Source organism: Lolium rigidum, chromosome 7 (genome assembly GCF_022539505.1).
Source record: "Lolium rigidum isolate FL_2022 chromosome 7, APGP_CSIRO_Lrig_0.1, whole genome shotgun sequence".
Classification (NCBI taxonomy): Eukaryota; Viridiplantae; Streptophyta; class Magnoliopsida; order Poales; family Poaceae; genus Lolium; species Lolium rigidum.
The window spans coordinates 293,413,829-293,441,171 of NC_061514.1; the positions used below are offsets into that span (position 1 = coordinate 293,413,829).

Consider the following 27,343-nt stretch of genomic DNA (forward strand, 5'->3'; position numbering starts at 1 on the left):
GTGGTGGTTTTGGAGGTGCAGTCCAGGGTGGTGGTTTTGGAGGTGCAGCCCAGGGAGGTGGCTTCGGAAGTGGTGAGATCTCAAATTTTTTTTGCTCTATTTCTGATATTATTTATGCATATATTCATGATTAGATGTGTTGGGTACATGTTTATGCGCTCTAGGTAATGGTTAAGAGTGGTCACCTAACCTTTCTACCCAGTTACACTACTCCCTTCGGCCCCATTTACTTGTTGCAGCCATGAGCAGATTTGTAGCTTGCTTGCTTGTGCATCCATAACAAGTAATTCGGGCTGTAGGTTGTAATTTAATTCCAGAAAATTAATTGCATACCCCCTTCGTTCCATATTACTAAATCAGCGACAAGGGGGGGGGGGGGGGAGGTATCTTTTACAGTAGAAAACAAGCATCCTATACACGTAGTGAAACTCCTACCAATAGTACATGGCAGCACCTGCAACAGAAAGGGGGAGATTTGGCTGAACTATACCTTGTTAAATGCCTTCGTTTTTGATGTTCCATGCTATTGTCTTTGTCGAGAAATATATATTCCTACAATTAAATGGCAGTGGCAAATGTTTAACATCCATTAAGCTGTGTAACCTTTGAATTTAGTTTAACATCACTGTCTGGCTTACCTTTACCTTGTTATTGGGTTGTTTACAGGGCCAAAATGGCCTCTATCTAGCACAGTGATCTGAGGTTGTTAATTTATGGCAATTAAGTGTAGTAGATGTTTGATGTTTCCACGATGTTCTGAAATTTAGTAAATCTGACATTTACTAGGTATTTTTTGAACCTAAACTAGCATACTGCTTGTTTCTTATGGAAATGGGAGATCAATATATAACTCTTTTTGCCGACAACAAAATGTGGAGTTTGGTTTCCTTGTCTTGCATCAATTAGGCTTGAGAGCATCTCCAACAGGCGCTGCAAATTCTCGCGCGCTATACCGGCGATTGGGCGCGCTGTATACCGTTCGCGCGCGGTATAGCGAATTTGCCCCCGGCAGAGGCTGCATTTTGCAGCGCGCGTTGGTGTGCGGAAAACGCACCTCCGCCGCGAGGCGCTATTTTGCAGCGCGCGCGACCGTTTTTTTTTTAAAATTCATCAAACAAACTATGAAATTTGAACGAAATACGAATATATTAAAGTGCGACGATACAAATGCGACATAGAAAATACTAGTACTACTCGTCCGACTACTCGTCGGACTCCCAGTCGTAGTCGGAGCTGCTCGCGGTCGTCTCGGACACCGGCGTGGACGTCGACGTCCGGTGGAAGTCGGAGGAGGAGGACGAGAGGACGACGGTCGACGGCCCTGCGCCTTTCTTCTTTTCCTCCTTCCTCTTCGCCGCCGCCTCGGCCTCGCCTTCTTCTCGCCGCGGACTCGGCGCGGCGCTTCTCGCGGCTCGCCTTCTTCGCCGCTTTCATCGCCGCCTTCTCCTCCTCGTCCGCGCGTAGAAGGCCTCCGTGGCGGCGACGTCCTCCGGGAAGCGCCGCGCCCACTCGACGCGACGCTCGCCTCGTCGCGCTCGGCGATGAGGAGGCGCCGCTCCGGCTCCCGATGGCGGCGCTGCTCTTCGCGCGTGACTATCGGCGACGGCGGCGCCGGCATCTCCGCCTGCTCGCGCGTCCGGACGTCGTCGAAGTTCATGCCGGCGGCGGGCGGCCGAGGCGCCACGCGACGGCGTCGTAGGCTCGCGCCGCCTCATGCGCGGTGTCGAAGGTGCCGAGCCGGATCCGCTCTTCGCCGGAGCGAATCTCGGCGTCGAAGCGGCCGCTCGGCCGCGCGCGGACGCCGCGGTAGCCGGAGGCGGAGCGGCGCCGCGGAGGCATGTCGCCGGAGGCGAGGCGGAGGCGGACGGGCGGCGGAGGTAGAGCGGTGGCGCGTGGCGCGGAGACAGAGAGCGGCGGGGAAAGAGGCGGAGAGACACGCGGAAGGCGGTTGGCGCGTGTCGTCTATATAGCGCGCGCGGCAGCGCACGCGGCAAATTTCCCGCGTGGGATGGCGCAAACGCGCGGGCGCGGCAAAACTTACCGCGCGCGCCTTTTTCCCGCGTCTGCTGGAGCTTCGCGCGAGCGCTCGCGCGCGCCAAACTGGCAGGTATTTTGCCGCGCGCGCGTTTTACAGCGCCTGTTGGAGATGCTCTGATAAGGTTGCTCAGTTGGGGCTGTATTTAGAAGTATACTTCCAAAACAAGCGCATTCTTTATTTTTGTTGTCTTTTTTATCTGGTAATTAGGTTTAAGAGTACTTGGCTTATTAAGATATTATCTTTTTGTGTAACCGTGATTGGTAAACTGAATAATTACTAATTACTTAATGGTTGATCATTTTGCATAAACATGCTTGCCAATCATTTATTACTTGAATATTGGTAGTAGGCTTGGTGTCCCACAAGATTATCGTTAATATAGTCCTATTAGTTGACATAACAAAATTATCAATTTATGAAATGTTTTCCTCGTTTAAAATTGTGACTAAAAATGATGAGTTTTATCTTATAGCTTGATCTTAAACCAACTAAAAATTATGAGTTTTATCTTATATATTTCTATGTTTTGCATGATATCCTGTCTGCATTTTTTGAAGACTAACATAATTTTGTTAATCTGGAAGGTGGCTTTGGAGCTTTTGGCAGTAATAATCAAGGTGCCAGTAGTTTCTCGGCATTTGGTTCGGGTGGCACCGCTGGGCCTGGAGGACCCCCGGCAGATTTTTTGACACAGATGAGAAAATAGCGCAGTTTGCGTCCAGGCACCGCCAAGCCCCAAGTACATCATCAATCCTTGTCCTTCTAAAGAATGTACAGTATTGGTCATGGATAGGTGGATAATGTGGATGCATTGCCCTAGGAATGTCACTTCTTTATCATTAGTCTGAGATGATATTTATCGGTGTTCATGGCTACACCTAGGGTGGCAAGCGGTGCGGGTTGTGGATACATGTTTGCTCTAAGCTAGCTCAAATTTCAATCTGTTCCGTGACACTTTTTGCACTAAATTTTCATTTGCGGGACAGAAAGCAGTCACCGCTTGACACCCTAGCTACACCAGACCATGGACTGCCGGTGGTTTTGTACAACATCTGAAGAGAATGGTTTCTTTTGTATTTGCCTTGTGGCTTGGTGAACTGCTGACATTGGTTGCAAATTCACTATTTCACACCATGTATACCTTCCCTTATATTCCTATATTTGCGAGTGTTTAGGTTGGATGAAGAAAAAAAAGAAGTATGTGATGCTAAATACTCCCTCCGGTTGTTTTTAATCGACGTGGAGGAGTTCAGTGCAAATCATGTAGATTAGTGCAGTGACTGCGTTGATTAATAGGGAGCAGATGTAGTACTCATTAACAAGCAACAGCCGAATGTATTCATTCATCTTTGCGCAAAATATAAGGAGGGGAAAAGCTACGGCCAGGAGGAGTTTATTCCATGTTTTAAGGCGCCATGTTACATTTTCTTTCTTTTCCTGCCCGTGGACTGATGCTGAAAGAATATGTGCATGGTTTTAGTTCCTTGTGATCACTGATCAGGTTCGGTCATATTTGTTGACAACTCACAACAGATGCTAGAGAATCAAGCATCTGTTCTGAACAGAACATATGCACGCAGGCAGGCACGTACGGCTCACTCTAACAGAGAAAATACAGGTGCAACCACAGGTACGGGCATATCAGAATGACGCCTTGCTTATCTCAGTATAATGGTGCGATGATCTGCTTGGTCACAGTTACAATGGCTGCTGATTCTATTACCAAATTAGAGCATATTTGATCGATCCACGTAGCAACTGGAAACATAATCCAACCAGCAAAAAAGGAAGTGCACGCTTTTAAAAGAACATAGAAAATACTGCGCTGTGCCATCCTTCTTTACTTTTTGTATGCGCAAGCTGGTCAAGCTTTTTCAGCAAGCCCCACAGCATCTGGCTGCAATCAAAATTTCATTTGGTTTCTTGTATGTTCAAAATGCAAAACCACACACACAGATGTGGAGAACAAACCCTTCGCTAATAATGATAACTTAACTTTGTATGCCACATGTAGAACAAACAGTGAAGTTGCAGCATTGGCTTCAAAGTTGACACCCATCATTCCTTCTGCCCTGGTAGCTCTGTACTGTAAGAGGTGCCAAACTTGCCAAAGGAGACACAGGGGAACTCTATGCTTATTCCGTTATTCCATTCCTTGCCTTTGGGCAGAGTCCCAAGAAGGCATCCAAGAGTGTTTACAGAATGGGCACCTTCACTTTAGCCTTCTTTTGCATGCAGCACTCATGCCAAATTCTTCTTCTGGATGCCTTTGAGTCAAAAGATGGCCGTTCCCAGGCTCTGCTGCCTCAACTGATATTCCTTAACCAGCCATGACTCCTGCTTCTCAACATATGCACTGAACCTGTGCAGCAGTTTTTTTTGTCAAAAATAAATAAATAGATATCACATAGAATACTAAAAATGCTGATTCACCACAACAGTTGCCCTTTCATTTCAGCACTCAGAGAGGCTGGCCAGAAATGCAGCTGAGACGCCGGAATTGGATTCTGAATGAGTAAACATATCACTCAAGGAATCTAAGAGAAGAGGCCTGCAAGTTCTCAGGTAACCAAAAGCTGCCATGAGAATGAGGTGCTCCCCCTAGTCTCTCAAAGGAAAAGATCGCGCTTCTCTTTCGGGCTTTCGCGCTTCTCACGCGCAACGCCACGTAATTTCAGGCAAAGCTGGCACAAATGTATGCGCGGAACCAGAGAGTGTGTTATTGTAGCTCCAAAGGAAAAAGATCGGTGAGGATAGAGGGTCGTCCATGGGTACCCCTCGGAAGGAATAAGGATCATATCTCTTTTCAGTTGCTGCGAAGATAGGGTCGTCAGGCTTTGAGTGTTGCTCCAGCGATTCGAGATTCTCCTTATCTATCCCTGCCTTATAAGTCGAGGCTCCGCGCTAGATCGACCTCGCACATGAGAGGTAGTTCGGTTTCAGAAGCCAAGGTTGTCTCACTCCCACAGGACCATAATCCAAGTCTTTGGTTACTAGAAATAGCGGCACCGGTAAAAGCTGCAGAGGATCTTGTCGGTCAGGAATGTGCAGCCTGCAAGCAGAACATTGTCAGTACATGGCAGAACCTGAACAGGTAAGAACTGCACCTGCAGGTGAAAAACCTTTCGTCAATGTATAATATGTATTCGTTCTTAAAAGAGATGTTTGAATGGCAGATGTATCATCAGCAACAGCAGCAGCTCCATAGTCATCGGCAACACATGTCCTCAAGGCCTAGTTTATATCCGGAGAAGAAATTTCCCCTGAAAGGCCAAGGAGGGGCAGGAGGAGATTCAGGGCTCATCCTATCGACGGATGCGAAACCTCGGCTTAAATGGACTCCTGAGCTGCATGAGCGTTTTTCTGATGCAGTGAGCCAGCTAGGAGGACCTGACAGTAAGTAGATGATCAAGAACATTATTTGTAGTGCATAGCAGAAATGAATGTGTGAATTGCCTTCTGATGGCTACATTACTCGAAACTACCGCAGAAGCTACACCGAAAGCAATCATGAGGGTCATGGGAATCCCGGGACTAACTCTTTACCATCTTAAGAGCCACCTTCAGGTACATATATGGAGTTCTTAATTAGCTATTGATTTTTAGCATGATGCTTGTGTTGGAGCAAGAAACTAAGCTGTTAACTTTTTCCTCATAGAAATTCAGACTTGGAAAGAATCTCCAAACTCAAGCTAATGCTGTCCATGTAAAGAATGGTGAGTAATCATATGGCTCCGACGTAAGTTAATTGTTAATCATCCAAGAAGTGATGTATTATTAACCTTGCTTTCAATTTATGTTTCCAGTTTTAGGCTTCGCGGTAACGACAGATAAAGCATGTGAAGGACTGGCATCACAAGATGATCACCTGAACCGAGAGACGCAAACCAGCAAGTAAGAAGGGATTTAAGGTTTGCCATGTATGCACTCTACTTGCTTCCTGCAGAAATGTAACATAGTTTGCAAATTCTATTAGGTCTGTGCACATAAGCGAATCCCTCCAAATGCAAATTGAGGTTCAGAGACGACTGCATGAGCAAATAGAGGTACACCAATATCAGCATAATCTCAATCTCCATTACTAACCATATGTGGGACATACAGTTGGGCTCTGTCGGGTGTTTCATAGAGAATAAGTCACTGTCTTCATTAAACATGATACTCCATTTTTTGCCATCCTGTAACTTCAGATAAACCAAACCTTGGAAGCAAATGGTAATCACGTGTTGTTATATCCTAATCAGACATTCAGACATGCTGCCCTGTATATATTTCTCAGCGCTTATTTCGTTTCATATTTTTCTTTCTCGTTGTTGTTGCTGAATCTGATTAAGTAGCTGCAATGCCTGAAGTTATGAGTGACGATGCATGACGAGTTCAATAACTTTGAAGGTACAAAGACACCTGCAGCTCCGGATCGAAGCTCAAGGCAAGTACCTACACTCTGTGCTGGAGAAGGCGCAGGAGGCGCTCGCGAAGCAGCACGTCGTCAACGGCCTCGCGGCGGCGCCAGAGGTAGCCTATTCGGCGAGACGGCGCCCGCTTCAGAACGATGGGTCGGCCGACGGCAGCTGCTTGACAGCGTCCGAGGACATCCTCTCCATTGGTTTCTCGGCAGCCGGTGCTGATGCCGCACGGAGAGGGTCCGCCGCGCCATTCGAGGAGGAGGAGTGCTACCTGTTCCTAGGCAAGCCTGAGCGGCGGCGCCAAGAACGGCGGAGTGAGGTCACGACGAACGGGTGCGACGGTGGCGTGGCGTTCGAGACGGCGGCGGGGCTGGACCTGAGCATTGGTGTCGTCGCGGACAGCAGGCGGCAGCCGCGCGGCGGCGAGAGGATTGACCTGAACGGATCAGGATGGAACTGAGAGAGAGGGAGAGAGGCATGGTGCATGTCACGAAGTCGTCCTAGCTTGCATTGAACATGATCATGCAGAGGTTCAGAAGCTGTGCCTTCAAATAGAGAACAGCAGAACACGATTGATGTGGTCTGTATGCAGCAGCTGTGTTTCGGTGGATCAAAACCAACTAATGGGAGTAGACTCATTCCGATTAGTTAGGGGTTCGTGTCCATGATTGAAGCCCCTAGGTGATTGATGCATGGATGAACAAAACCAACTAATGAGGACAACCTCACTTGTAGATTGTTACCTTGCCCATACACAAATATGTGGGAATAACAACTATACTCGTGACTTCGCCTATAAATAGCACCTAGACTCCGGTGGATAAGGTTGGCGACTCGAGCTACACTCTTATATCTTTTCGACTACTGTTTTGTGTTTCCCTCCTCTCACCTTTTCTTGCCGGAAATTTCTTGAGAGCTGGAATTCGAGTTTGGTTGAGCACTAAATAAGAGCAAGATCCAGCCAGCAAGATATTCCTATTACTCTTAGAGATTTGGCATATCCAAGACGGCTAGGTGTTGTTGTTGAGCATCCAAGGAGTGAACTCGTGGAGATAAGTTTGTGAAGGTTTAAAGTTCACATCGAAGATCTGCCATTAGAGAGTGGGCTAAGCGGGTGAAGCTTGTGCTGACAAAGAAGAAGGCTTAGCCACAAGAGGGATGTTTATGGACTAGGATGCACGCGTGCATAGCCTCTCCAAACGGATAGGTAGAGTTGGTGCCAACAGTTTAAACTCTAGAAACAAACACATACTCGTCCTCAATCTCTACTTTCAGTTCTTGCCTTGTACCGCATGTTCTTCCTTGTTCATCTATTTGTGTGCTTGAAGCTCTAGTGTTGATCAACATATGTTTTCTTCACGCGAGTTAATTTATCTTGTTTCCTCTCAAGCTCTCAACTCTTGTTATTTCTAATAGTTATTTTTAATCACCTATTCACCCCCTCCAGTGATCATACCTTGATCCTTCAATTGGTATCATACATAGGTACCCCCTTGCTATTGATTTGGTTTAACCAACAAGAATGTAAGATATGTCAACATCAGGGAATGGTAGGATCCACTCAAACAAACCCATCTTTGACGACACTAATTATGATTTTTGGAGGTCCAAGATGATAATTCATCTCATGGCGATTAACGAAGAAGCCCGGCGAGTGACTGAACGAGCGACCATACTTGAAGGACCATTGTTGAAGCCTAGAAGAATGAAAGGCATTGGGATTCTATCGAACCGGTGCCCTATCTAGTGCTCTAACTGAAATGACTTTTCCATCATAGTAACCTTGGCCAAGCTCATAAAATCTAGACTACTCTTGAACTAGTGGTCATCCAAAGATACGGAACAACAACCGGATCATAGCTGATATGAGATCCCTGAATAACCACCCATCCGCCCCTTACATGGTGTCCAACACATACATCTAACGGCGGACTGATGTCTACGGGTGCTTCTATTCTTGTAGACAGTGTTGGGCCTCCAAGAGCAGAGGTTTGTAGAACAGCAGCAAGTTTCCCTTAAGTGGATCACCCAAGGTTTATCGAACTCAGGGAGGAAGAGGTCAAAGGTATCCCTCTCAAGCAACCCTGTAATCACGATACAAGAAGTCTCTTGTGTCCCCAACACACCTAATACACTTTTCAGATGTATAGGTGCACTAGTTCGGCGAAGAGATAGTGAAATACAAGTAGTATGGATGTATATGAGTGGTAATAGCAATCTGAATAAAATATGGCAGCGAGTAAACATGCAACAGAACAGTAAATAAACGGAGTTTCGATGCTTAGAAACAAGGCCTAGGGATCATACTTTCACTAGTGGACACTCTCAACATTGCAATCATAAAGGGATATAAATAAGCACTTCACTATGCTACTCTGAATTACTCTTTGGCAAGATAACGAACACTAATTCATCATGTAGGCAAACCTTAAAGATGTATTCCCAAGTACTAATGAACACCCCATGCTGTCACTTTGAGCATTCATAGGAGGTACTAACACACCACAATTTCGTAGAGACATCCAACTCAAATCATAACTCGGTGAATAAGTATTCTGTGAAATATAGCCTAAGAGACCCACACGGTGCACACACTGTCACCTTTACACACGTGGGACAAGGAGTCTCCGGAGATCACATAAGTAAAATCCACTTGAATAGCATAACGACATCTAGATTACAAGCTCATCATATGGATCTCAATCATGTAAGGCAGCTCATGAGATCATTGTATTGAAGTACATAGGAGAGAGAGATGAACCACATAGCTACCGGTACAGCCCTTAACCTCGATGGAGAACTACTCCCTCCTCATGGGAGACAGCAGCGGTGATGAAGATGGCGGTGGTGTCGATGGAGGAGCCTTCCGGGGGCACTTCCCCGTCCCGGCGGAGTGCCGGAACAGAGACTTCTGTCCCCCGATCTTGGCTTCGCGATGGCGGCGGCTCTGGAAGGTTTCTCGTACCGTGGCTTTTCCGTATCGAGGTTTTAGGTCAGAGACCTTTAAATAGGCGAAGAGGCGGAGTCGGAGGACTGACGAGGCGGTGACACAATAGGGGGGCGCGGCCCAGACCCTGGCCGCGCCACCCTGTCATCTGGTGGCCCTGTGGCCCTCCTCTGCTGGCTCTCGGGTGTTCTGGAAGCTTCGTGGAAAAATAGGATGCTGGGCATTGATTTCGTCCAATTCCGAGAATATTTCCTTACTAGGATTTACGAAACCAAAAACGACAAAACAGCAACGGCCCTTCGGCATCTCGTCAATAGGTTAGTTCCGGAAAACGCATAAATATGACATATAATGTGTATAAAACATGTGAGTATCATCATAAAAGTAGCATGAAACATAAGAAATTATAGATACGTTTGAGACGTATCACGGACATGCTCGTCCTCCTCTCTAATACGCTGTTGTACCACCTCCTCGGGGGCTAGCTCCCTCCGCACCGATCGTGGCCCACGCGACCGCCACCAAAGAAGATCTGGGTCGATGACGGGATCTGGATTCCTCACCAAGCTGCGCACCCCAGAAGGTAACACTTCCCAATGCCAACCCGGCGGAGACCAGTCCCGGACATCGCCTGTCATCTGCTCCAGAACGGTGCCACCGCCCAGTCCAACTCGACGCGGGTGTGGTATCGGCATCGCAACTATACTAATAATTATAAATATAACTTTAACAACTAAATAAAAACTATAAATAATAAACTAATAAATTACACTTACAAATTAACTAATTAACTAATTATACAAACTAAACTAACAAAATAAAAAGTAAACTAACTAATTAACTAACAAACGAAACTAACTAATTAACTAACAAACTAATTAAACTAACTAATTGACTAAATAAACTAACTAATTAACTAAAACTAAACTAACTAATTAACTAAATAACTAACTATTAACTAAAATTAAACTAACTAATTAACTAAAATTAAACTAACTAATTAACTAAAATTAAACTAACTAATTAACTAAATAAACTAACTAATTAACTAACAAATAAATAAATAAAAAGGAAAGAGGCCGATGGCTCACCTTGCCGGCGGCCGGGATGGAAAAGAGGCGGACGGGCGGCGGCGTCGACGGCGGCGCGAAGACGGGCGGCGCGTGCGCCGGTGGCGAGGAGACAGTGGCGCGGCGTCAGTTGCGGAGACGAGGTCGGGCGGCGCGCGAGCGCGGAGATAAACGGGCGGCCGGCGCGGGGGACGGGCGGCGGCGCGTGCGACGGCTGCGGATCCAAAATTTGGGCACATTTTTCAAAAATACTAGACCACCTACGATGGATAATTTCCCAACCGGTGTATCTGGAACCTTTCCGGTCACCCCTCATGAAAAAGACAAATTCCTGCCGAATCGGTAGGAGGCTAGCCTGATTTGAACTACTGGTACATGATATAATGCTCAAGATTTTTCCTAAAAATATTTTTTGGATTCACAAAATGCTATTTCATCATAAGTCCAGTGCAAGTTTAGTGAAACTCCGCCCCGAAAAAAGGATCTTCATGCCCACTGTTTTGAATATAGTTTGAAACGACTATAAAAAATTAAAAAACAATCCAAACAATGCGAAACCTTCACGTGGTGTCATATTATGTGTCATAGTTGCAAGTAAAAATATTAAACTTGGAGAACTGCAGACATCACAAAAAATCCTTGACAATATGAGCTATCATGTTTGAGGTTTCATGGTATTTAGGTCAAACAACCAATGTTATTGATAGAATCGCGACATAGTTTGTGATAATGTACCCATATTTTGCACACTTGTGCATCTTGGGATGTCTTATGATGTTGCAGGAGGAAGTTTTTCTTTTCATCACACGAAAAGGCCATTTTCCATTTTCGAGGTGCCAAAAACAAGGTGTTTTGTGAAGCAACCACCAAATTAAAGTTTCACATTGGTACCAACACATTTTTCAAAAATACTAGATCACTTAAGATGGATAATTTCTCAACCGGTGTATCTGAAATCTTTCCGTCCACCCCTCATGAAAAAAACAAGTTCCTGCTGAATCGGTAGGAGGCTGCCAGATTTGAACTACAGGTAAATGATATAATGCTCAAGATTTTTTTTGTAAAAATCCTTTTTGGGTTCACAACATGCTATTTCATCATAGATCCGGTGCAAGTTTAGCGAAACTCCGTCCGGAGCAAAGGATCTTCATTCCCGCCGTTTTGAATATAGTTTGAAACGACCATAATAAATTCAAAAACGATCCAAACAATGTGAAACCTTCGTGTGGTGTCATATTATGTGTCATAGTTGCATGGAAAAATATTAAACTTGGAGAATTGCATACATCACAAAATATCCTTCACAATATGAGCTCAAGGTACATGATAATAATACATTATGATCGCTTTGACATTAACCATGGAACATCTGCAGCATTTAACGCGATGGTTGGGTCAATGTTCACTGTGAAGGGCGGAATTTCACCAAACTTATTATAATCTTCTCACATGTCTATCTTGTCCTCGACTCCCAGGATGTTTTTTTCCCTGAAAGAACTATGTGACGCTTTGGCTCATCGGATGAGCTCGTTTTCTTATGTTTTCTTTTCTTCGGTCTGGAGGACATGTCCTTCACATAGAAAACCTGAGCCACATCATTGCTAGGACGAATGGTTCATCTCTGTAACCAAGATTGTTGAGATCCACTGTTGTCATTTTGTACATCTGGTCTACCTTTACCCCTACTCCATCCAGCTTGACCCATTTGCACCAAAACAAAGGGATCTTAAAAGAAGGTCCATAGTCAAGTTCCCATATCTCCTCTATGTAACCATAATATATGTCCTTTTCTCCATTGTTGCTTGTTGCATCAATGCGGACACCACTATTTTGGTTGGTGCTATTTTTATCTTGGGCGATCGTGTAGAAGGTATTTCCATTTATCTCGTACCCTTGGAAAGGCAGTACAGTCGAAGATGGTGACCCAGCCAACAAGTACAACTGATCTCCAACATCATTGTTATTCATGAGATGCGTGCGCAGCCAACCGCCGAAAGTATGCATATGTTTATGTGTAATACAGTCTTGTGACTGCCCCGGATGTTGGGAGTGTACAATATTCTTGGGTTCAGTGATATACGGGGCCACCAAGTTGGAACTTTGTAGAACTGTGTAGTGTGCTTGAGTGAAATAAATCCCATCCATACATATTGATTTCTTTCCTAGCGTGCCTTTTCCACTTAGTCTCCCAGGAACACCAATCGACTTAATGTCAGGAATAAAGTCAACACAAAACTCAATGATCTCCTCTGTTCCATAGCCCTTGGAGATACTTCCTTCTGGCCTAGCACGGTTATGAACATATTTCTTTAAGACTCCCATGAACTTCTCGAAGGGGAACATATTGTGTAGAAATACAGGACCGAGGATGGCAATCTCTTCGACAAGGTGAACCGGGAGATGCGTCATAATATTGAAGAAAGATGGCGGAAACACCAACTCAAAATTAACAAGACATTGCACCACATCCTTCTGTAACCTTGCCACACTAGATGGATTGATTAACTTCCAAGATATTACATTGAGGAATGCACATAGCTGCACAATCGGTATTCGAACATTTTCCGGCAGAAGCCTCCTCGGTGTAACCGGAAGCAACTGCGTCATAATAATGTGGCAGTCATGCGACTTCAGGCTTTGGAATTTTCTCTGCCATATTTATAATCCTCGTTATATTTGATGAGAAGCTAGACGGCACCTTGATATTGTAAAGGACTTCAAAAAAGATTTCCTTCTCTGCTTTCGTAAGAGCGTAGCTGGCACGACTTAAGTGACACCCTTTATCTGTCTTGTTCTATTCTTGCTTGTTTTCTGGTTCTTTCATACGTTGCTGGTCCTCCCGTGCTTCTGGTGTATTTTTTGTCTTCCCATACATGCATAGGAAACCTAGCAGGTTCACGCAAAGATTCTTCGTCACGTGCATCACGTCGATTGAATAGCAGACCTCTAGGTCTTTCCAATAGGGTAGCTCCCAAAATATAGATTTCTTCTTCCACATGGGTGCGTGTCCGGTTGCGACATCATTCAGAACAGTTTGACTGCCAGGACCCTTTCCAAAGATTACTTTTATGTCCTTGACCATATCAAGTAAAGCATCACCAGTACGGAGGTTAAGCTTCTCCCGGTGATCTGCCTCACCGCCAAAATGCTTGCCTTTCTTTCTGACGGGTGCCTCTTTGAAAGAAATCAACGATGCCCCAGGTACACAACCTTCTTACATTTATCCAAATATGCACCTTCGGTCTCATCTAAACAATGTGTGCATGCATTGTATCCCTTGTTTGTCTGTCCTGAAAGGTTACTAAGAGCAGACCAATCATTGATGGTCATGAAAAGCAACGCTCGTAGGTCAAATGGCTCCTGTTTGTGCTCATCCCACGCATGTACGTATACCTGGTTTGGCCCACAACTGTAAGAGTTCTTCAAATAATGGCCTTAGGTACACATCAATGTCGTTGCCGGGTTGCTTTGGGCCTTGGATGAGCACTGGAATCATAATGAACTTCTGCTTCATGCACAACCAAGGCGGAAGGTTATAGATACATAGAGTTACAGACCAGGTTCTATGACTGCAGCTCTGCTCACCAAAAGGATTCATGCCATCTGTACTTAGAACAAACCTTAAGTTCCTCGCGTCACTTGCAAAGTCTGGGAACTCTCTATCGATTTTTCTCCACTGCGATCCATCAGCAGGGTGTCTCACCATCTCGTCTTTCTTATGGTCTTCCTTGTGCCATCGCAACAACCTGGAATGCTCTTTGTTTCTGAATAGACGTTCCAACCGTGGTATTATAGAAGCATACCACATAACCTTGGCAGGAACTCTCTTCCGGGGGGGGGTCGCTCTCAACATCACCAGCGTCATCTTGCCTGATCTTATACCGCAATGCAGTGCATACTTGGCATTTTTTCCAAATTTCCGTACTCCTCACCGCGGTAGAGGATGCAGTCATTAATGCATGCATGTATCTTCTGCACCTCCAATCCTAGAGGGCAGAGAACCTTCTTTTCTTCGTACGTACTGTCAGGCAATTCGTTATCCTTTGCAAGCGTCTTCTTCATTATTTTCAGTAACTTCTCAAATGCCTTGTCACATATACCAGCCTCTGCCTTCCATTGCAACAACTCCAGTGTAGTACCGAGCTTTGTGTTGCCATCTTCGAAATTTGGGTACAACTTTTTTTGTGATCCTCTAACATGCCCTTTAACTTCCGCTTCTCGTTTGTACTTTCTGCTTCTTTGTGTGCATCAGCGATGGCCCGACAAAGATCATCATCAACGGGCTCATCTGATGCCTCTTCATCTCCAGCTTCCCCTGCCTCTTCATCTTCATCATGCCCCGTGCAGTATCACCGTATCTACGGTACATACTTCTCTTCTTCCTTTCCAAAGCAGGTGGGAGTGAAGGACTTGCCATTTAGAGTATTGCTTTAAGTTCCGACAATCAACACATGAACAACACATAAAACTATCCTCCTATGGGTTTTCCTCACCGACACGGAGAAAATCTTTCAGGCATGCAGTGAACTCGGGTAGGCATCAGTCAACGTACATCCATTGTTGCCGGTTCATCTACATCATATAATTAAGTTTATCAAAAAACCATTACAAAAACATCATAAATAGTGAAATTACCATTGTACAAATGAAAGGGTAAAGTTGCTTGATGGCGTGTAACTCACACGTTCGTTGGGAACCCCAAGAGGAAGGTATGATGCGCACAGCAGCAAGTTTTCCCTCAGAAAGAAACCAAGGTTTATCGAACCAGGAGGAGCCAAGAAGCACGTTGAAGGTTGATGGCGGCGGGATGTAGTGCGGCGCAACACCAGGGATTCCGGCGCCAACGTGCAACCTGCACAACACAACCAAAGTACTTTGCCCCAACGAAACAGTGAGGTTGTCAATCTCACCGGCTTGTCTGTAACAAAGGATTAGATGTATAGTGTGGATGATGATTGTTTGCAAAGAACAGTAAAGAACAAGTATTGCAGCAGATTTGTATTTCAGTATAAAAGAATGGACCGGGGTCCACAGTTCACTAGAGGTGTCTCTCCCTTAAGATAGCATGTTGGGTGAACAAATTACAGTCGGACAATTGACAAATAGAGAGGGCATAACAATGCACATACATGACATGATGAATATTGTGAGATTTAATTGGGCATTACGACAAAGTACATAGACCGCTATCCAGCATGCATCTATGCCTAAAAAGTCCACCTTCAGGTTATCATGCGAACCCCTTCCAGTATTAAGTTGTAAAACAACAGACAATTAGTATGGTGCGTAATGTAATCAATAACTACATCCTCGGACATAGCATCAATGTTTTATCCCTAATGGCAACAGCACATCCACAACCTTAGAACTGTCACTGTCCCAGATTTAATGGAGGCATGAACCCACTATCGAGCATAAATACTCCCTCTTGGAGTTAAGAGCAAAAACTTGGCCAGAGCCTCTACTAATAACGGAGAGCATGCAAGATCATAAACAACACATAGGTAATAGATTGATAATCAACATAACATAGTATTCTCTATCCATCGGATCCCGACAAACACAACATATAGAATTACGGATAGATGATCTTGATCATGTTAGGCAGCTCACAAGATCCGACAATGAAGCACATGAGGAGAAGACAACCATCTAGCTACTCGCTATGGACCCATAGTCCAGGGGTGAACTACTCACTCATCACTCCGAAGGCGACCATGGCGGTGAAGAGTCCTCCGGGAGATGATTCCCCTCTCCGGCAGGGTGCCGGAGGTGATCTCCCAGAATCCCCCGAGATGGGATTGGCGGCGGCGGCGTCTCTGGAAGGTTTTCCGTATCGTGGCTCTCGGTACTGGGGGTTTCGCGACGAAGGCTATTTGTAGGCGGAAGGGCAGGTAAAGAGGCGGCACGAGGGGCCCACACCACAGGCCGGCGCGGCCAGAGCCTGGGCCGCGCCGCCCTGGTGTGTCGCCACCTCGTGGCCCCACTTCGACTCTCCTTCGGACTTCGGAAGCTTCGTGGAAAAATAGGCCCACGGGCGTTGATTTCGTCCAATTCCGAGAATATTTCTTTACTAGGATTTCGAAACCAAAAACGCGTAGAAAACGACAGAATCGGCTCTTCGGCATCTCGTTAATAGGTTAGTGCCGGAAAATGCATAAATACAACATATAATGTGTATAAAACATGTAGATATCATCAATAATGTGGCATGGAACATAAGAAATTATCGATACGTCGGAGACGTATCGGCATCCCCAAGCTTAGTTCCTGCTCGTCCCGAGCGAGTAAACGATAACAAAGATAATTTCTGGAGTGACATGCCATCATAACCTTGATCATACTATTGTAAACATATGTAATGAATGCAGCGATCAAAACAATGGTAATGACATGAGTAAACAAATGAATCATAAAGCAAAGACTTTTCATGAATAGTACTTAAAGACAAGCATCAATAAGTCTTGCATACGAGTTAACTCATAAAGCAATAAATCAAAGTAAAGGTATTGAAGCAACACAAAAGAAGATTAAGTTTCAGCGGTTGCTTTCAACTTGTAACATGTATATCTCATGGATATTGTCAACATAGAGTAATATAACAAGTGCAATATGCAAGTATGTAGGAATCAATGCACGGTTCACACAAGTGTTTGCTTCTTGAGGTGGAGAGAAATAGGTGAACTGACTCAACATAAAAGTAAAAGAAAGGTCCTTCAAAGAGGAAAGCATCGATTGCTATATTTTTGCTAGAGCTTTTATTTTGAAAACAAGAAACAATTTTGTCAACGGTAGTAATAAAGCACATGTATTATGTAAATTATATCTTACCAAGTTGCAAGCCTCATGCATAGTATACTAATAGTGCCCGCACCTTGTCCTAATTAGCTTGGACTACCGGATCATCGCAATACACATGTTTTAACCAAGTGTCACAAAGGGTACCTCCATGCCGCCTGTACAAAGGTCTAAGGAGAAAGCTCGCATTTTGGATTTCTCGCTTTTGATTATTCTCAACTTAGACATCCATACCGGGACAACATGGACAACAGATAATGGACTCCTCTTTAATGCATAAGCATGTGGCAACAATTAGTATTCTCATATGAGATTGAGGATATATGTCCAAAACTGAAACTTCCACCATGATTCATGGTTTTAGTTAGCGGCCCAATGTTCTTCTCTAACAATATGCATGCTCCAACCATTAAGGTGGTAGATCTCTCTTACTTCGGACAAGACGGACATGCATAGCAACTCACATGATATTCAACAAAGAGTAGTTGATGGCGTCCCCAGGAACATGGTTATCGCACAACAAGCAACTTAATAAAAGATAAAGTGCATAAGTACATATTCAATACCACAATAGTTTTTAGGCTATTTGTCCCATGAGCTATATATTGCAAAGGTAAAGAATGGAAATTTTAAAGGTAGCACTCAAGCAATTTACTTTGGAATGGCGGAGAAATACCATGTAGTAGGTAGGTATGGTGGACACAAATGGCATAGTGGTTGGCTCAAGGATTTTGGATGCATGAGAAGTATTCCCTCTCGATACAAGGTTTAGGCTAGCAAGGTTATTTGAAACAAACACAAGGATGAACCGGTGCAGCAAAACTCACATAAGAGACATATTGTAAACATTATAAGACTCTACACCGTCTTCCTTGTTGTTCAAAACTCAATACTAGATATTATCTAGACTTTAGAGAGACCAAATATGCAAACCAAATTTAGCAAGCTCTAGGTGTTTCTTCATTAATGGGTGCAAAGTATATGATGCAAGAGCTTAAACATGAGCACAACAATTGCCAAGTATCAAATTATTCAAGACATTTTAGAATTACTACATGTAGCATTTCCCAATTCCAACCATATAACAATTTAACGAAGAAGATTCAACCTTCGCCATGAATACTATGAGTAAAGCCTAAGGACATATTTGTCCATATGCAACAGCGGAGCGTGTCTCTCTCCCACACAATGAATTCTAGGATCCATTTTATTCAAACAAAAACAAAAACAAAAACAAACCGACGCTCCAAGCAAAGCACATAAGATGTGACGGAATAAAAATATAGTTTCAGGGGAGGAACCTGATAATGTTGTCGATGAAGAAGGGGATGCCTTGGGAATCCCCAAGCTTAGACCCTTGAGTCTTCTTAGAATATGCAGGGGTGAATCACCGGGGCATCCCCAAGCTTAGAGCTTTCACTCTCCTTGATCATATTGCATCATTCTCCTCTCTTGATCCTTGAAAACTTCCTCCACACCAAACTCGAAACAACTCATTAGAGGGTTAGTGGACAATAAAAATTAACATGTTCAGAGGTGACACAATCATTCTTAACACTTCTGGACATTGCATAAAGCTACTGGACATTAATGGATCAAAGAAATTCATCCAACATAGCAAAAGAGGCAATGCGAAATAAAAGGCAGAATCTGTCAAAACGAACGGTCCGTAAAGATGGATTTTATTGAGGCACCAGACTTGCTCAAATGAAAATGCCCAAATTGAATGAAAGTTGCGTACATATCTGAGGATCAAGCACGTAAATTGGCTTAATTTTCTGAGCTACCTACAGGGAGGCAGGTCGAAATTCGTGACAAGCAAAGAAATCATGAATCGCGCAAGTAATCCAAATCTAGTATGAACTTTACTATCAAAGACTTTACTTGGCACAACAAAACACAAAACTAAGATAAGGAGAGGTTGCTACAGTAGTAAAAAACTTCCAAGACTCAAATATAAAACAAAAATACTGTAGTAAAAACATGGGTTGTCTCCCATAAGCGCTTTTCTTTAACGCCTTTCAGCTAGGCGCAGAAAGTGTATATCAAGTGTTATCAAGAGATGAGGCATCGACATTACCTTGGGCTTTACCCTTACCTTTCTTGTTCTTTTTCTTACTCTTTGGTTTAGGGAATATATGTCTACCCCCGGGTGTAGAGGTGAATTTTAGGGTACCTTCTCCCATATCTATGACTGCTCCCAATAGTTTCGACGAGGATCTTCCGAGTGTGATTTGTCCCTGTTCCTGCACATTCAATAACAAGATAATCAATGGATATTGTTCTCCCAAGAATGGTTGTATGCACACCCGCAGCTATTCCTTTAGGAATTATAACAGAGTTATCAATAAGAGTTATTCCTTCTCCCCTTCAGCTAATTCCCAAAGTTTCAAAGATTTATGAATACTCTTAGGCATTAGGCAAAATTCGAGTCATAATATCACAATTAGCATGAAGAGTTTGGTCACCTATAACAATTTTAATAGTAGGATCCCATAATGAAGGTTCAGAGTTCACTAAAACTTGATCAAGACGGTTACGAACATATCTATAATTTTCATTCAAGCGAGATGCACTTGTCTCAAGAGTGTTTAATCTATTATAAATGCTAATAAGGGCTGAATCAAAGTTATTAGCTGAATCATGTGATGCAACCAACTTCTTTATGGCATTAAAAGCTTGATCCCCATTGCAATGAAGGAAATCTCCTCCCACTATAGCATCCAAGGCATATCTATAGCGAATCATAAGACCAAAATAAAAATTACTAAGGAGCAAACTTAGAGTCATTTGAGGTTCAGTTTTACGATAAGAAGTAAAAATTCTGGACCAAGCATCTTTAAAACTCTCCTCATCCCCTTGTTTAAAAGTGAAGACTAGTTCCTCAGGTGAAGAAGTAACAAGTGCAGAACTAGACATGGTAACAAAAGTAAAATGCAAGTAACTAATTTTTTTATGTTTTTGATATAGAGTGCAAGACAGTAAATAAAGTAAAGCTAGCAACTATTTTTTTGTGTTTTGATATAAGTGCAGCAAACAAAGTAGTAAATAAAATAAAGCAAGACAAAAACAAAGTAAAGAGATTGGATTGTGGAGACTCCCCTTGCAGCGTGTCTTGATCTCCCCGGCAAAGGCGCCAGAAAAAGAGCTTGATGGCGTGTAACTCACACGTTCGTTGGGAACCCCAAGAGGAAGGTATGATGCGCACGGCAACAAGTTTTCCCTCGGAAAGAAACCAAGGTTTATCGAACCGGGAGGAGCCAAGAAGCACGTTGAAGGTTGATGGCGGCGGGATGTAGTGCGACGCAATACCAGGGATTCCGGCGCCAACGTGGAACTCGCACAACACAACCAAAGTACTTTGCCCCAACGAAACAGTGAGGTTGTCAATCTCACCGGCTTGCTGTAACAAAGGATTAGATGTATAGTGTGGATGATGATTGTTTGCAAAGAACAGTAAAGAACAAGTATTGCAGCAGATTTGTATTTCAGTATAAAAGAATGGACCGGGGTCCACAGTTCACTAGAGGTGTCTCTCCCTTAAGATAGCATGTTGGGTGAACAAATTACAGTCGGGCAATTAACAAATAGAGAGGGCATAACAATGCACATACATGACATGATGAATATTGTGAGATTTAATTGGGCATTACGACAAAGTACATAGACCGCTATCCGAAGCATGCATCTATGCCTAAAAAGTCCACCTTCGGGTTATCATCCGAACCCCTTCCGGTATTAAGTTGTAAAACAACGGACAATTGCATTAAGTATGGTGCGTAATGTAATCAATAACTACATCCTCGGACATAGCATCAATGTTTTATCCCTAATGGCAACAACACATCCACAACCTTAGAACTTTCTCGTCACTGTCCCAGATTTAATGGAGGCATGAACCCACTATCGAGCATAAATACTCCCTCTTGGAGTTAAGAGCAAAAACTTGGCCAGAGCCTATACTAATAACGGAGAGCATGCAAGATCATAAACAACACATAGGTAATAGATTGATAATCAACATAACATAGTATTCTCTATCCATCGGATCCCGACAAACACAACATATAGAATTACAGATAGATGATCTTGATCATGTTAGGCAGCTCACAAGATCCGACAATGAAGCACATGAGGAGAAGACAACCATCTAGCTACTCGCTATGGACCCATAGTCCGGGGGTGAACTACTCACTCATCACTCCGGAGGCGACCATGGCGGTGAAGAGTCCTCCGGGAGATGATTCCCCTCTCCGGCGAGGTGCCGGAGGTGATCTCCAGAATCCCCCGAGATGGGATTGGCGGCGGCGGCGTCTCTGGAAGGTTTTCCGTATCGTGGCTCTCGGTACTGGGGGTTTCGCGACGAAAGCTATTTGTAGGCGGAAGGGCAGGTAAAGAGGCGGCACGAGGGGCCCACACCACAGGCCGGCGCGGCCAGGGCCTGGGCCGCGCCGCCCTGGTGTGTCGCCACCTCGTGGCCCCACTTCGACTCTCCTTCGGACTTCTGGAAGCTTCGTGGAAAAATAGGCCCCTGGACGTTGATTTCGTCCAATTCCGAGAATATTTCTTTACTAGGATTTCTGAAACCAAAAACAGCAGAAAACAACAACTGGCTCTTCGGCATCTCGTTAATAGGTTAGTGCCGGAAAATGCATAAATACAACATATAATGTGTATAAAACATGTAGATATCATCAATAATGTGGCATGGAACATAAGAAATTATCGATACGTCGGAGACGTATCATTGCTTACCTTGATCGAGGAGGAAAGAAAGAGGAGAAAACTTAAATTTTGCTCCGGCACCTCATATCATTTTTGTTTTGTGCGAAACCAAGTGACATCATTCTCTCAAATATTTCATGAAGCACCTCTTGTGCATGGGAAAGAAAAACAAACAAGCACACAAACCCTCACACCTTTCACCAAGAAAAAATAGAGAGAGGGCTGGCTGGGGTGAGCTGAATATACAGGCAAAGGGGGCTTTAGCACCGATTCGTGTCACGAATCGGTGCTAAAGGTTTCGCGCCTACCACGTGTCTAGCGACAAACCAGGCCCCGCACGAACCGGTGCTAAAGCTCGGTTCGTCCCCTGCGACGTCCTGGCTGCACGAACCGGTGCTAATGCAACCTTTAGTCTAGGTTCGTAGCTCGACCGGTGCTAATGCTCTTTAGAGTCAAAAACCAAAGCCCTGTTTTCTACTAGTGTCATAAAGTGATCCATATGTCTTATCTACTTTTCCATCGTTGAGATATCCTCGGGGTCAACAGTCACTTTATAGAAGCTTTAACCCCAAATATTTTTGAGGTTCTTCAGTTGCAAAGGGGGAGTGAAACCCAAGTTTCAGGATCTGGACCGAAGTTGAAGAAAGTTGCAAGCCTCGCTTATTTGAATTCTCTTGTAATAACTGCTTGTAAACGCGCCATTTTGCGATGTTGTGCTACTCTGCGTGACATGTCGAACCTAATTGTTTATTTATGCATGCTGCACTCTTTTGTGCATCATGCTTTTGTGCATTTATATTTTCATCATGTATATCGTACACAATGCCTCCCATGGACTCAAAAGACACATTCGGGAGTTCCTTACGTCCTTAAAAATATATGCACTTACATTCAAAATCAAATTTCTAGCGGTGCATATCTTCACTCTATATCAAGGGAATTCAAACCCAATAGCTTCATCAAATTTATATCTCTTGAAGCTTTATGATAAGCATCATCTATATAGCATTTTCTAGCACTGATAATTTGCTAGTAGCTTTGTTTTGGACATCATTCTTAGTGCAAAAGAATGCTAAACCATTGAATTTATAAAAAATGACAAGTAACAATCTATTTTTATCTTTTTGCAGAAAAGTGCATCAAGGCACTCTAAACTTCTTCAATCTGGCACTTTGGAATAAAAAGGGGTCATGTTGAGTAGGGGTGGAAACTGGTAGTGGATAGTCCATATTATCCGACATTCGTATTCGAGAAAATAAAAATGGAAGTGGTAATATCCGAATCCAGACGTCAGTGAAAATGGATATGGTAAATATACGGATTCATTTTACAAAAAGCAAATACAAATGTGGTATTGAATTTTGAAGCAAATGTGGATATGAAAATGGATATATCCGTATGCGAATAAAATTATGTCAGCCAATTTTAGTAATTCGACCCCAATATGCCAATTATCTAACCTAGAGTGACATAGGTATGCTTACTGGGCATGCCGAATAAGTACCCTGGGTCTATGGAGAAGAATGAAGCCCATGGACTCGAAACTTTGGAGGCCCAGAAGGTTGAAAGCTTTCGGGTTAGAAAAATAGAGTTGTAATAGGAAACTTATGTCAATATAGGAAAGACCCAACATGGCCCGACAATTTGTAAACTTGTACGATACGAAAGAACCTCGGTTTCACCTCTTATATAAAGGGGAAGCCGAGGTAGAATGAAAGGATGGAATCATTGTAACCATAGCCACCGTAATATTGAGTTGAGCACCTTTGTACGGCTGAACCTTGAGATCTACTTGCCCTCTACTTATCATGAAACCCTAAGTCTACAATCCGTAGGCATTGACAAGTTAATCCCCTGTCATAGAGACACTAACAAATCAGCCAAATGTTTTTTTGTGTCATTCAACTTAAAACTACTATGCATTATATCAGTATATTTATCTCTCTACCATTGTATAGTCGGCTCATTATAAGACATGAATCTATTACTTCCTTATATCCGTATCCGCTCTAAATTAAGAAAACATCCGATACATATTCGTATTCGAGTAATATCCGCTCCGAATTCGTATTCAGCAATATCCGTATCCGCATCCGTATTTGTTTTGGAAATATGGAAACGTATATGGGGAGAGCACTATCCGATCCGTTTCCATCCTTAATGTTGAGGGACCTCAACTGGAGCAAGGCGTGATATAGAAAGTAAATGGATCACTTTAGCTGGAAACCACTAGCAATGCACTAGATACACTTTCAATCTCTATGCTTTTGGGTGATAGATGACAATACGAGTAGAAAATTAATATGTTTATCTAGTATACACGTGAACATAGTCCTAACAAGTTGGTTTAACCACCATGAAGAAAACCCCTAAAAGGAAATTGAAGAATTTATGTGTTTGAAGACAAATGAAGCATGCGATTGGTTGAAGCAAGAAGCTTATATGACGTACTTGAAGAATCAATACATAAGGACTAATTGAACGCTAAAAGTTGATCCAGTGTGCATGAAGACTAGCTTGGAGTATAGCAGGGAAAGTCGTAATATTAAGAGAGTTTAGATCTTCAAGTCTGAACATCAAACTTGTTGTGTGCTAAGTCGAACTCAAATATCATCTCCACAAAAATTGTCAAAAGATATCTCGAGGAATCGTGAAGCTTTAATATCTTGAGACTCTAGCTTAAACCCGTGGTTAACGCTTGGCTGTGGCCCAAAATATAACCTATGTTGACTCTAGCGCCTCATGAGTGTTGAAGTATGATTCAGGTGAGTTAGGAAAATTGACGACCATGACTAAAGACCTAGATGATTGACACATATGTGCACAACACGACTTGATGATGACAACCTCACTTGAAGAATGGACTGTTATCTTTGTCCATACAAAAATATATGGCGATAACAACCATCTTGGGGACTTAGTATATAAATAGCACCAAAGTCCAATGGGTAAGATCAAAGACTTGAGATACATTCTTAGATATTTTTTTATCTACTATTTCGAGTTCCCTTCTCTCTCACTTTTTCTTGTGGGTAATTTCTTGAGAGTTGAAAATTTGAGTTTGGTTGAGACTAGATCTAGTAACATCATGTGTTTCTTCTCACTTTTTCTTTGTGATTTAGCTCGTCAAGCCTATAATAACCCTAATCCTTTACCTAGGTTTAGAATCGGCTATTTCTAGAAGTCATAGGTGGAGTTTTGTTTTGCCTTTATAAAAAGATAAAAAAATACTCAGTTTGACTTTAGAAAAAGCTTACTTCCTTTTTTTTTATAAACTTGACCAAAGCTTACTCAATTTGACTTTAGAAAAACCTAATAAACATTATATTTTGGCATAGAGACTTGGATACGGCCATGATCTAGGTGATCAGTTTACCTAGGTTTTTCGAAAGAAGAACCCTAGGACCACCACCATGAAAGTCGGAACGGCCGACCCCACGCCGCTGCTATGGCTGTGATCCGCGGTCCATCTTCCTCCTCGAACTCGGCCGGTGGAGGTCAGCAGCGATCCCGCTGGCGCCCTTTCCCCACCGAGTTCCGCCACACCACCACGTCTCCCGCCATGATCTAGGTGAAGTAGCCGAAGGCCTCCGCCACTGCGACCGCTGTCCACTATCGCCGCCTGACAAGTGATTAACTTGTCAATGCGTATGGATTGTAGACTTAGGGTTTCGTAAGAAGTAGAGGGCAAGTAGATCTTGAAGTAATACGGTGGCTAAGATTACAATGATTCGATCCTTTTCTCGTCTCTCGGCTTGCCCTTTATATAGGAGGCGAAGCCGAGGCCTTTTCGTGTCGTACAAGTTACAAACTGTCGAGACGTGTTGGGTCTTTCCTATATTGATATAGTTTTTCTATTACAACTATATTTTCCTAACTCGCAGATCCCTAGCCTTCTGGGCTTCCAAAGCTTCGAGTCAATGGGCTTCGTGCTTCTTAATAGAGCCAGCGTACTTTATTCGGCATGCCTGCTGGCATACTGATGACCCACAAGTATAGGGGGTGTATCGCAGTATCTTCGATAAGTAAGAATATCGATCCCAACGAGGAGCAGAAGGTGTTGACAAGCAGTTTCGATGAAGGATTCACTGTAAATGCTCACGGACAAGTATTCGGGGGTTTTGATGTAACGGATGAATAAAGTACGAGTAAATAAAGTGCGAGAGTAACAATTGCAGCGAGTGGCCCAATCCTTTTTAGCACAAAGGACAAGCCGGTTTGTTTACTTATAATGACCAAACGTTCTCGAGGACACACGGGATTTTAGTCTAGTGCTTTCGCTACATACAGCTGATTAATCTTCATTGTTTTGATAAGTGTTGTGTGGGTGAACCTATGCTAATGTACCGCCCTTCCTAGGACTAATACATACTTGTGATTATACCCCTTGCAAGCATCCGCAACTACAAGAAAGTAATTAAGATAAATCTAACCACAACCTTAAACTCTGAGATCCTACAATCCCTCCTGCATCGATATACCAATGGGGGCTCAGGTTTCTATCACTCCGGCAACCCCGCAATTGGCAAACGAGTACAAGATGTATTCCCCTAGGCCCATAAATGGTGAAGTATCGTGTAGTCGACGTTCACACGACACCACTAGAAGAATGACATCACAACTTAAATATCATAACATTGAATATTACTCAACCATAATTCACTACTAACATTTAGACTTCACCCATGTCCTCAAGAACTAAACGAACTACTCACGAGACATCATATGGAACATGATCAGAGGTGATATGATGATAAATAACAATCTGAACATAAACCTTGGTTCAACGGTTTCACTCAATAACATCAATAACAAGTAGAAATCAACACCGGGAGAGTTTCCCCTATCAAACAAACAAGATCAAACCCAAATTGTTACAGCGGTGACGAGGTGCAGCGGTGGAGATGGCGGTGATGATGATGAAGATGATGGTGATGGTGATGGAGATGATGTCCAGCTCGATGGCGGTGACGATGGCGTCGATTTCCCCCTCCGGGAGGAATTTCCCCGGCGGATTCCCGCCCGCCGGAGAGCTCTTTCTCTCTCGGTGTTCTCCGCCCCGCGAGGCGGCCGTGACTCTTCGCGACGTACCCTCCGGAGCTTAGGTTTTCGAGACGAAGGGTTTCGCGAAGAAAAGGAGGCCAAAGGGGCCGTGGGGCCCCCTCACCACCAGGTGGCGCGGCCGAGCCATGGGCCGCGCCGCCCTATGGTCCGGGCCCACCTTGGGTCCAAGTGGCTCCCCTTCGGCTTCCTTCGTCATCCGGAAAAATAGGATTTTTGGTATAATTTCCTTCCACAGGTTGATCTTCCGAAATATTGCATCTCGACGGTGCTTTTCCAAGCAGAATCCTCGGTTCCG

General features: G+C 43.7%; 1 protein-coding gene and 1 long non-coding RNA gene across 2 annotated transcripts; both read left to right on the top strand.

Moving 5' to 3' along the window:
* The first annotated feature begins 4 nt into the window (after positions 1-4).
* On the top strand, positions 5-3,114 carry LOC124678595. Its single transcript, XR_006994539.1, has 2 exons — positions 5-72; positions 2,623-3,114. It is a non-coding gene; the product is annotated as an uncharacterized LOC124678595 (long non-coding RNA).
* Positions 3,115-4,971: 1,857 nt separating this feature from the next.
* LOC124676168 (myb-related protein 2-like) lies at positions 4,972-7,178 on the top strand. Its single transcript, XM_047212243.1, has 7 exons — positions 4,972-5,132; positions 5,215-5,434; positions 5,529-5,605; positions 5,697-5,754; positions 5,845-5,932; positions 6,015-6,084; positions 6,431-7,178. Exons 1-7 carry the CDS (start codon positions 5,082-5,084, stop codon positions 6,902-6,904), a joined length of 1,038 nt encoding a protein of 345 aa, XP_047068199.1. The 5' UTR covers positions 4,972-5,081; the 3' UTR covers positions 6,905-7,178.
* The last annotated feature ends 20,165 nt before the right edge of the window (positions 7,179-27,343 follow it).

Coding starts and splice junctions, on each gene's coding strand:
- LOC124676168 (XM_047212243.1), top strand. CDS start 5,082: ATGTGCAGCCTGCAAGCAGAACATTGTCAGTACATGGCAGAACCTGAA. Junction 5,133..5,214: donor ACATGGCAGAACCTGAACAG/GTAAGAACTGCA, acceptor TTTGAATGGCAG/ATGTATCATCAGCAACAGCA. Junction 5,606..5,696: donor ATCTTAAGAGCCACCTTCAG/GTACATATATGG, acceptor TTTTCCTCATAG/AAATTCAGACTTGGAAAGAA.